Source organism: Gorilla gorilla, chromosome 5 (genome assembly GCF_029281585.2).
Source record: "Gorilla gorilla gorilla isolate KB3781 chromosome 5, NHGRI_mGorGor1-v2.1_pri, whole genome shotgun sequence".
Lineage (NCBI taxonomy): Eukaryota > Metazoa > Chordata > Mammalia > Primates > Hominidae > Gorilla > Gorilla gorilla.
The window spans coordinates 170,924,229-170,936,629 of record NC_073229.2 but is presented as its reverse complement, the minus strand read 5'-3'; the positions used below and the strand labels follow the sequence as shown (position 1 = coordinate 170,936,629).

The 12,401-nt window shown below is 35.0% G+C and overlaps 1 protein-coding gene across 1 annotated transcript in view; it reads right to left on the bottom strand.

The window, feature by feature from the left end:
* ADGB (androglobin) overlaps positions 1-12,401 on the bottom strand; it is a 208,058-nt gene that overhangs the window by 24,964 nt on the left and 170,693 nt on the right. Inside the window, exon 30 of the mRNA XM_004044802.5 lies at positions 477-649. Coding sequence (XP_004044850.4) covers positions 477-649 — 173 coding nt within the window. The remainder of the gene's footprint in view (positions 1-476; positions 650-12,401) is intronic.

The following is a 12,401-nucleotide window of genomic DNA, read 5'->3' as shown; positions in this document are numbered from 1 at the left end:
ATCTCTCATACTTTAATGCTTCAGAAAACCAGGTTGAGTTTTCGCCTCATCATGTCTTTGCTTATTAACTCGGTTCAGAACTCAGTTCCTCCTGGAAGGGGTTGTATTAGAACCTATCCTTTCTACCACTGCACATACAATATTCAACATTATAATTCTCGGTTTACCTTCAGTCTCCTCCATTATTAGACTGTGAATTCTTTTAGGGTTAGTACTGAGTCATATTTATCTTAGAAACCCAAGTGCCGTGAATAGTGTTCTACATACTAAAGGTTTAATTGATGGTTTTTAATACTGAACTAGAAAAGGGAGCTTGAGGAAGGTGTCCAAGGAATGTCCTCAAAGTATCTAGATGGTTTCCGGAATCAGGGAGAAAGAATGTTTCACAGTTTTGTCCTCAGACGAGATAGGCAAATAGGAATCCACTGAACCTAAAATCATTAAGTCACTCAAATAAAAAAAAATTCCACACACACCTGAGGCTCAAAGCGAAGTGCTTGTTTTTCTTTGGCTGTCTTTTCTTTCTCAGAAGACTTTTCTTTGCCTTTCCTTGTTATTTTGGAAGTTACTGAAGATTTTTGTCCCTCACTAATAGTGAGGGAGTCTGGGCTTCCTAAGTTAATTAACTCCTCGTGTCTTTCACCATAAGCTAGAGAGACAAAAAATGGTGAGTCATAATATAACAATAAAATGGTTTCACAGAGGACAAGGGAATCAACTCAGGGAAATATGGTTAATCTAATAGATTTGTATTTTTTCAATCACACAGATTTTTATAAAGGCCTGTTGGACTCGTTTTCATAAAATCTACATATAATTCATATACCAAACACTCACCATTGAGTGAGTGGATGAACCCGCAGGCTTTGGTACATTTATAAGACTGTGTAACCATCACCACTATACAATTTATTTCCAATATGGATGCCATTTGTTTCATTTATTGCATAATTGTGTTGGCTAGTACTTGTAATACAATATTGAACTCATTTACCTCTGCTGTAATCGTTATTATTCCCTTACTTCTGATTGGTTTAGACACAGTTATCTCTTCTTTTTCTAGTTTTCTAGTTTTTTAAGATGGAAGATAAGTTATTGATTTGTGATCTTACGTCTTTGTAATACAAGCATTTGTAGCTATATATTTCTCCCAACACTACTTTTACTGCATCCTGGGTTTTTTTTTTTTTAAATTCATTTCTAAGAATTTCTTAATTTCTCTTGTGATTTCTTCTCTGTTCCATTGGTTAAGAGAGTACGTTGTCTAATTTTCAGGTATTGTGAAATTCTCCAATTTCTTTTTTTTTTTTTTTTTTTCTTTTGAGATGGAGTCTCACTCTGTCGCCCAGGCTGGAGTGCAGTGGCACAATCTTGGCTCACTGCAAGCTCCACCTCCCGGGTTCACGCCATTGTCCTGCCTCTGCCTCCTGAGTAGCTGGGACTACAGGTGCCCGCCACCACGCCCGGCTAATTTTTTTTTTTTTTTTTTTTGTATTTTTAGTAGAGACGGGGTTTCACTGTGTTAGCCAGGATGGTCTTGATCTCCTGAGCTCGTGATCCGCCTGCCTCGGCCTCCCAAAGTGCTGGGATTACAGGCGTGAGCTACCGCGCCCGGCCTCCAATTTATTTCTTATAGCTTCTACTTCCTTTCAATTGTGACCTGAAAACATATTTGTATAATATTCCATAGTTTTACTTTTATTTAGACTTGTTTTGTTGATTTATACATGGTCTATATTGCAGAACGTTCCATATGCCCTTGAGAAGAATGTGTATTCTGCTGTTGTTGAGTGGAGTATTCTATAGGTATGTTAGGTCAAGTTGGTTTACAGAGTTGTTCAAGCCTTCTATTTCCTTGCTAATTTTCTGTTTAGTTTGTCTACTCATTATTAAAATTGGGGTATTAAAGTTTCCAACGATTATTGTTGAATTGTCTATTTCTTCTTTCAATTCTGTCAGTTTTTGCTTCATGTATTTTGAATTCTGTTGTTAGGTTTATGTATGTTTATAATTGCTCTATTGCTTGATGAAGTACCCTTTTACCATTTTAAAGTATCTTTTTTTGTCTCTATTAACATTTTTCATCTTAGACCCTATTTTGTCTGGTATTGCTATAGCCACTCCAGGTCTCTTTTGGTTATTCTTTTTATGGTATTGTTTTTTCCATATTTTGCTCAAACTATTTGTATTTTTGAAACTATGTTGTTTACAGAGAGCATATAATTAGGTCATGTGTTTGTTGGCCATTCAGCCATTTGCTGCCTTTTAACTTGAGAGTTTACTTAACTTACATTTAAAATAATTATTAAGATAGGATTTATGTCTGCCTTTTTATTATTTCTTATCCACTACACCTTGTTTTTTTTTATTTCTCAATTCCTCCACTACTGTTTACTTTTTAATTCCCTTGTTTTTTGTTTGTTTGTATAGATTTTTGAGTTAGTTTCTTAGTGGTTGCTTGGGGATTATAATTAAAATCTTAATTTGTAACCATCTAGTTTGAATTAATACCAGTTTAATTTCAATAGTATACAAAAACTTTGTTCACATATTTCTGTCCCCCTTTATGTTATTATCACAAATTTCATCTTTATACATATGTATATGTATAAAGCCCATCAACACAGACTTATGATCATTGCTTTAAGCTGTTGTCTTTTAAATCAGGAGAATACAGAGTGATAAGCAAAAAAAATACATTTATATTGACTTTCATATTTATCTATGTAATTTTACTGGTACACTTTATTTCTTTATACAGCTTCAAGTTACTGCCTAGTGTCTTTTTTTTTTTTTTTTTTTTTTATAGCTGGAAGACCTTCCTGTAGTACTTTTGTAGGGCAAGTTTGTTTTCAAAACAAACTGCTTCGGTTTGTTTTCAAAATAAATTGAAAAATATTTTCAGTTGTTTTTTTTCTGGGATATCTTAATTTCTCCTTTATTTTTGAATGACAGCTTTTCTGGGTAGAAAATTCTTGGTTGATGATTTTCTTTGCAGTTCTTTGAATATGTCTTCCCACTGGCTTCTGGTCTCCCTAGATGTTGATGTAAAAATTTGCTATTAATATTACCGAGAATCCCTTGTATGTGATGAGCCACTTCTCCCTTTCTGCTTTTAAGATTCCTTGTCTTTAGAGAGTTTAATTATGAGGTGTCTAGCTCTGGGTCTCTTTGAACTTTTCCCATGTGGAGTTTAACTTCTTGAATGTGCCAGTTAATGTTTCTCATCACATCTGGATATTTTCAGCCATTATTAGTTCAAATAGCCTTTCTGCCACTTTCTCTTTTTCTTCTCCCTCTGGAGTTCCCATTATGTACATGCTGGTATGTGTGATGGTGTCCCACAAGTCTCTGAAGATCTCTTCCTTTTTCTTCATTCTATATCCTCAGACTGCATAATCTCAGACTACCATTTTGTGGAGAAAGCTCTGCACAATCAGTAGTTTTGATTCAGCTTTTAAGTGGAGTCTTCCAGGAAATCATCAAACAAGTCAAATAATGATAAGTCTTTGGGAATAAGACCTTGAAATAAATCCAACTCCATTTTACTTCTTCTGGCATCCGCCAGTATGTGCCAGGAATATTGGCTGGTTTTTTGTTTTTTTTCCAAAGCTACTGCTGAGCTGAGGAATGGGACAAGTTAAAATGCCATAAAGTTTCCTATTCTTACAGAAATCCAGCTGTTTTTTCCTTGAACAAACTTTTTTTGCTGCAGACTTTTATAAGTTTCCAGAGTTCTGAAAAAGTTGACTGTCACAATTTTTTGCCAGGGTTTTCATTGCTTTCATGGAGTTACTAATTTTTAGAGTTCTTACCCTGCCATTTTCACTGCGATTCTCCAGGATTTATTTTCTATCCAAACCTTCTGAGGATCTGTGCATGCTGTTTTTCTGAGATAGGGTCCTGGGATAGTGGAAAAATTCGTCTAGGCTGGAGACCTTGTCACAAGTGTATGAAATTACAGAGCACTCTGTGGAGGAAGGTGAGATTACACTCTAAGCAGTTCAGCTCTTGCTAATGATGGGAAGGAAAAATGAATATTGACTGATTTAAAAGTGAGTAAAAAGTTCACAGAAAGAGAATAAGGTTGTTTAAATGAGAGGAAGGATAAGGCTTAAAATTAGAGATTTAGAAACATCAGGATTTCTTAGAAAAAAAGAAATAAAAACAAAGATTTGTATAGAAAACCACATATTAAAATAAACTTTTCTTAGAAACCCAAGATAGAAAGTAGGAAAGGCCACAGAGGACACCTTTTCTCCTACATTCTTTCACATCTTTTGTCAGCCATAAACTTTGGGGTGGCAGAAACACTGCCTTCACAGAAAAGCAAACTCAGTGCTGCTTCTTTTCAGTCTCCTCAGGCCTCCCCTGCCTCCAGGTGTTGCAGTACCAGCCCTTCATCCTAACCCAAATATGAGGTAACCAGGCTTCAACCAACCTCACTGGCCATAGCTACCACTTCAGCTTCTGGTCCCAAGAAAATCCAGGTCCTAGAGCTCTCAATGCCAATAGAGTGTGGGATTAACAGAATTTTAGAGCTCCCTTTGTGGCCCACTTTAGATAAGCCAATCTCATAAAAACTGAGCTAGAATAACTCGTTATTTTCACTTCGTGCTGCCAGACAAGTCTGTTACTAATAATGCTGTGTTTGCTGTCACAAAATATGGCTGCTAATGGTGTGCTTATTGTAACACAACAATTCACAATTTTGGTGAGTGTAGAAATCATACAGATAACCTGTAAAATGCACATCTTGAGGCCCACCTCTCAGAGATTCCAACTCTGTAGTCTGGTGAGGGGCACAGAAATCTACAGTTTAAAATGTACCTCACGTGATTCTGATACAAGTGGCCTGTAGGTTGTACTTTGAGAAACACTGCTTTAAGAAGTTGCTACAGTTTTCCCTTTGTCAGAGAAGTGCTGCAAAGGGATGGGCTGAAGGGAAGAATGCCAATGACTTAGGATTCAAAGAAGCTGAAGGTACCCTCACAAGAGTGGTTCTCAAACTTTAGCCTGTGTCAGAATCACTTGAAGGGCTTACCATAGAACAGATTTCTGGGCACCAACCCTAAAGTTTCTGATTTGCTAGGTCTGTGATAGGGCCTCAAAATGTACATTTTTCACAAGTTTCCAGATGGTGCTGAGGCAGCTGATCCAAGGATCACACTTTGAGAACCACTGGTTTACTTTTAGAAGAGTAAAATTACCTTTCCCCAACATGAAGGACATGAGCCTTATGCTTTTTTAACCTCTTCTAACAATTAAATATGGAAGTGGTGAGGGGAAAATACTTAAATAATTTATTTATTATTTAAAATAATATTTATTGAATCTTTACTGTGTTTCCTTCTCTTTTAAGTCTCAAGCATCCCAGCAGGGTATATTCAGAGAAGTTATATAATTTACTCAAGTCTCCCAACTGATAAGAGTTGAATCTGTATTCAAATACAAGTTCAAAGAACCTGTTAGTCCCTTTCAAAACTGGAGTCTCATGTAAATCACCCCATTAGCAATGTAAAATAGTAATTGTAAATAACCCATATTTATAAATTACTTGGTGCCCATTTATTAGCTACTTTCAAACTGGGGGACAAACCACCCTACCAGACTGCAAAGGGACTGTGAGCGCTCTATAGGAGTGGAAACTGGCCCTTCTGCCAACAATTTCAGCTGCTGAGAAGTCTTGCTGTGGGGAAAATCCTTTGGTCCAATAGTCAAATGACCTAGAGGTGAATTCTGGCTCAGCTGCTAAATAGGTTAACTTTTGTAGGTTTATTACATCCTTTGAGTCTAAGTTTCCTTCTCTGTGTAATGGAGATACTAGCACCATGCCCAGAGAGCTTAAAATAATCAATATAGAGCATTTAAAATAGGATCATATCTGGTATCATACACCCACAGGGTTTTTTAAATGCTTAACAAATGTCAGCTGAAATTGAATCTCAAGCTGCCCCATGAAGCATTTCTGGGGCTTTCTTGTCTTACTACACATAGTTTTTAGTGTTTGAGTAATACATTTAGGTGTATTTGATTCCACTGAAGTTAGCACATATAATATTCAAGTTTACATACACAAAGTACCTACTAAAATGTCAGGCACACAGCAGGTATGTGCCATCCTTCTTCTTTACATTCTTAATATACAGAATAAAATAATTTCCAAAATTTTTAATGGCGTAATTTAGGGTAACCTTTTCTCACATAAATTTTAAGTTCTTTGAAGGCCAGAACATCATTATATGCCTCATTTTGAATTCCTAATTTCATCTAGTATAATGTTGAACTAATAATATATACTGATTATCAGATTGTTTAACTTTAATATGTAAAGCTTTACAGGAAATACGTATGTGTTGGGAGTACATATAGTTGTAAGATGCAAGAGAAAAACATTCTACTAGTCCAAGAATTATGAAACATGTTACTTCACATTGCATATTTATGTAATCAGAAGACCTCTAGAGGAAATGATCATTGGAATAAATTAATATACCCCTGGAAGAGAGGAAATGCTTAGGGAGTATTTTGTTGATGAAATGAGCTCAAAAGGCCGTTAGCATTATGCCTTTAGGTCTCCTCTTACAATATCCTCCATATATCCAGAACACAGTAGACAGAAATCTTCAGTGGATAACAAAACATATAAAAATTGTAAAAATTCAGTTTTGTTTTTATGATTAAAATTCAGTGCTTAGGTTTATATATCAGAAATAAAATCAGGTTGGAATTTGAAAATTTACATATTTCTAAGCTAGAATACTTGTTTAGAACAAAGTATATATTTATCAAGTACAGTCATACTTGATAAATATAAACAGAAAAGTCTTTATATATAAATAATATACATATAACATGTATTTAATAATGTTTGGCTTCCTCAAAGACCTTGAATTGGCTACACCATGCATTGTGCCAAATAAAGAACAACAGTGTAATATTAATTAGAGTTAAAGGAATAGTGTTATAATACTGCTAATAAAATTCAATGAGACTTGAAACCAAATATTTTTGAGAATGACAAATTTATATTTGTTTTTGCAAATAGATTACAACTTCAAAGATCCAGGCCAGCAACACAAAAATGTAACATATTAGCAAAAGGAATTTAAAATCACAACACCAGTAATTATACATGAAGGCAGGTGACATCACTAAGTACTATCTGCTCAAGGTTCTCTAGCCTTCTATTTTCTTAAGTGACCATGAACCATCTCAGTAAGCAGTTTTTACCAAAACTTAGGTATTAAAATATACTAAAGGTGGCACTGTTGCCTCATGTTAACCAGAGGCCAAGGTTTCTAAACATTTATAATAGAAATATCCTAAGTTGTACATAGCCATTATTTCAGGCCTTATTCTTTCTTATCATGGGTTATAAAGACATGAATTTTTGAAAAAAAAACCCCCACAAATTATATATTATATTTTTCATATAAATTAAATGTTGAGTTTAAATAAGTGGGGCAACATTGACTTCAGGATGAATATCAAATTTAACTTAGGTCACCAGTGTACTAGTAAAAAACAACAACAGAAAACCCTTAACCAATTTCTTCTTGATATAAAGTTTTATATTTTAAAAGTAAGCTGGCCGAGCATGGTGGCTCATGCCTGTAATCCCAGCAACTTGGGAAGGCCGAGATGAGTGGATTGCTTGAGGCTAGGAATTTGAGATCAGCCTCGTCAAAATGGTTAAACCCCATCTCTACTGAAAATACAAAAATTAGCCAGGCATGGTGGCGCATGTCTGTAATCCCAGCTACTTGGGAGGGTGAGGCACGAGAATCCCTTCAGCCCAGGAGAAGGAGGTTGCAAAAAAACCAAAGTAAGCTAAGTGGATAAATTAAAGACATTAGTAACTGAATTTTTCTCTATATGTAATTTTTCTATGTATGGAGTAACTGATGTGTGAAATATATCATGCACTTCAAATCAGAGCAGGTAGATTTTAAGTTGTATATATAATTGATACATAGCAGCTGACATATTGACATGCTTTAATCAAATTGACTAAATATTTATAAACATGACATTAAAGACTTAATTATTCTGAATTTGAAAGCTGCTTGACTTTCAAGAAGATTGCCCAACAAAATATTCTTTCAAACAGAAAATTTTCCTACTTCATTTTAAATATAATTTAATTCTAAATTTCTTTGCTGCTTTTCAGCAACAAACATACTGTGTAATCCAAAGTGTAATTTAATTTTAGCAGCTGGTCATTCACACATAAAATTTTCAATTGTGATATCAGGAAAGAAAGCGTAATTATTTTCTGAAGACTTACTTTTTCTTTAGAATACATGATAATACCATTTTGTTGAGTGTTCATTCATATTATTAATTTTGTACCATTACCCAATTCTACATATTTACATTATTGTATTTCATGAATTAAACTACTGTGTTCATTTCAGATATTAATGTTTTTATCTAGTTTTCCACTAGAATCTTAATAGTTACCCATTAACAGGGAAAAACAATATGGGTCATATATATCTGACAGACGTCTATATCTATATTACTTTTGTGTTCACTAAAGTAATATAGATAAAGTCATCTCTCAGAGACACTGTAAAGATATGAAGCCAGTACTACTGTATATTATTACTTTTCTCCATTCAAAGCCCTAGATGGAGTTTAATTTCCATTAGATTCTCAGCTGTGCCAGTCACTAGCTGTGTGACTGAGAGCAAGTTTCTTAAACTGTCTGTATCCCAGTTCCCTCATCCGTAAAATGACAATGCTGTAGTAATAACACCTACCTCATAAGTTTAGTGGGAAGATTAATTGGGTCAATATATGTAAAGCCCTTCTTGGACATAAATGTTAGCAGTTACTACCAGTACCATCAATATCACCACTACCACCAGTACTATTATGAAAATACAACTTGTTAGAGTATCCAAAGAGCTTACATGATGTGGTGGAAGATTCTGGGCTTTGGAGTAAATCAGACTTACGTTAGAACCTTCACTCTGCTCCTTCCTACCTATGCAAATTATTCATAGCATCTAAGGCTCATTTCTTCATCTGTAAAACTGGGATGGTAATAACTGCTTCCCAAAGTTTTTGTGAGAATTAAGAAGAATGCATGAAAACTACTAAGTTGAGTAAGATGGACATAATAGCACTCAAACAATTATAATTAGAGTAATTAAACTTGTAGGTCTCTCCAGAGTTTTTCTTGTTTATAAAATTAAAAAGTACCATATTTTCTCTGATTAAAATTGTATGTGCTCATTTAAAACTTCCCATTTTTTTATTAAAACTTGTTTTTAGATATAAAATACAAGTGATAAAGTAAAATTACTAATAATTTCAACATCCAGAACTAATTACTTTAATTGGTATGTACGATCTTTATTTTTCTCTCTGTGTATGCCTTTTCTTCTTCTATGCATTTATGTATTTTTGAAGAGAGGTGGTAATTTAGGGTCACTAATGTCTAACGTTATGAAGTCTTAATATTAATAATTATGAATTTCTGTGACCTAAAGTGAGAGGAAACATTTCTGAATCTTTCCTCCCCACCATTTCTGATGTGGAAGGAAATGGGAATGGCCTTGAATAGTGAGCTATGTGCAGATACTCTCCTTGTTGCTCTGTCCCTCATGTTGTATTCTCTGGCAGGAATCAGTCCCTCTTTAGGCACACGTGATGCCCAGTAAGTGCTCCTGTGAGTGATGTGAGTCCAGCACTGGCTCCTGGGTATAGCCTGAGACACATTCTTCTCCTTCCCGCTACTTCTACTTCCAAAGCAAAGCTTTATTTCTCATGCTTGGTATCCTTTAAGACTATTTTGTATAATACAAACTATTTTACCCTCACTTCCTCCACACATTTCAAGGCGTCATTTTTTTTCTAAATATCCCAAATTTACAAAATTTTACATAACACACTCAACATATAAGTACTGAAACCAAATTTCTAGTTATCACAGAAAATATACACAGGTATTTAAATTATGTATATATTGTTTTATATATAATAAATAAATTTAGGCAAATATATTTCATATGATATAAATATAATATATAATATATTATATATTATATAATTACATATTAATATAGGAAAAAACATAATACAGCCCTCTATCAGAGACACAAGTAAAGACATGAAACCAGTACTACTGTATATTATTATTTTCCCCATTCAAATGCCCTTGATGGAATTTAATTTCCATTAGAATTCCTAGCTGTGCCAGCAACCAGCTGTGTGATATATATATATAATAAATATAATATATATATTTAACTAAATTTAATAGTATTTTGAGATATTTTTCTTTTGCACCATATTAGACATTAGTTTACTTTAGAGAATTGGGAGAAAGCAATTCTAGTCAATAGCATTGTACTATGTGATGCTATTTTTCCCTGAAAAGCTTAAAATTTTTTCACAAATACCTCCTCCTTATGATTGCACATTTTTATGAATCTCATTTAAACATTATTCAGAAACAGGTTTTCCTTGTGAGCAAGATCTTCAGTTGAATTCAGCAAGGTTGTTCTGTATTTTTCCTTTTATGATTTATGATGAGATTATTTGTTTTCTGTCATATGGATCTGGGTTTATAATTTATAATTGCTATAAACAACAGTAGCATGACTATTTTGAGCTTATTGAGACAGGTATAACACACTATTATAATACAGAAATCAGAATTATAAAGAGTTACAGGCAACTCATGAAAAAGCCCACACTGTCCAAAACAACAAAACAAAACAAATCAGAACTGGCTGTCATTCTCTGATCCATTGAAATTCTTAATCCTCAGAAATGTAATGTAAAATCTACCAGTCTATAAACTATCCTTGAAGAACAAAGTGGAAATGAGAATAGCTTTGGTGAACACACAAGCTCATACAAAACTGTGCTGTTTCTTTATTCTTTGATTTCTATAATTGTGAATATTTTATTTGCAGTTAAATCTTTAGCATAAAATATTTAATTCCACTGGTATTAGGCATATACTCTATCTACTTCTTTGCAGTAGGGGAACACAAAATTACCACATGATTTGTACCATCCATTATTTCAAACAGGTTTCTGTTAATTGATAGAGAAAAAGAAGAGAGAGAATGGTGGGGGCCAGGGGCGGGGGCACGGTATGAGCTAAGAGATTTTGCTTTGAACCACAGGGGAAGTAGGGATAGGATAATGGTTACTTTAAGCGAGAACAAAAGTGGCAACCTGACGGGAAAAACATATAGAGAAAGAGAACATGGTAACATGCAAAGAGAAATAAACATAAACAACTGATTTTTTTTTTCATTTATTTTCCATTAGAACTTGGTGGGTGTGGGTGGTCAATTGCAAAATAATCAAAGGGCTCAAATTCACAGCAGTAGATAATCCATAACACAGGGTTAGGCAACATTAGGTGGGTCCAGGAAACCTTCACAGCTGAAGACCCAGAGAAGGGAACTGGGCCGGAAACACAGCATCCGGGAACAAGCTGCAAGGAAGTGATTGCCAAAGCCAACTGCCTGTGCAACCACAACAAGGGAATCAACAGGCGTATTCGGGCGTATTCGGCTTGAGACGCGGCCTGCAAGGAATTTGCAGCTTTCATATGACATTTACTCACAGAATAATTGTGTTCTCTTCTAGTAGGCAAGAATATGAGATCGAAGCCTTCTCTGCTATTTCAGACATTCTCAGTGTGCTGGGCTGTCAGGGGTGTTGGCTTTAGGAGGGGAGGTTGAAGTAGAATGGGCAGATGTTTTGGCAAAATTCATATTCCATGACTATCCAGGGAATGTGCGAAAGTGTTTTTATGTATAACACTATGGAGTAGTAGCACAGCCACTTGTTCAAAAAACAAGGCTTGAACACCCCATTGTCTGCTCTGGAGTTATCCACATAACACACACGAACAGCAAAGAGGCGGCGACTCTGTGGCCCCAGTGCTACCACTTTCTCTTCCTGTGTCTACGTGGAACATTGATAAAACATCACAAAACTTTCTCGTTGAGCCTGAACACAGCCTCAGAATCTTGCCCACACAGCAGGCCAGGATGCCATTAGGATTTACACATACCTGAGGTCACTGGTGTGGCATGTTCATGCATTCATTCATTAAACACTTATTGACATCTCCCACTAGTGCTAGAGATGCAATGATGAGACCGAGGAAGAACACATCCCTGCCCAATGAGAGAGGAACCTCAGAAGAGGCCGCACAGTACGATGCCGTTGGAATTTCCGCAGTGTGATGCGTTGCTATGGAAGCACACTCAATACATTTGAGTGGAAATGGGAACTCTTGGTGTCATATATTTTTATAGCTTTTCTTTGAATTTTAAGACACATACTAGAATCTATACCTTCTAATAAAGTAAGCCTGGCAATAACATTTTTCTCTTAACTTCTATACACACAAACCTTTT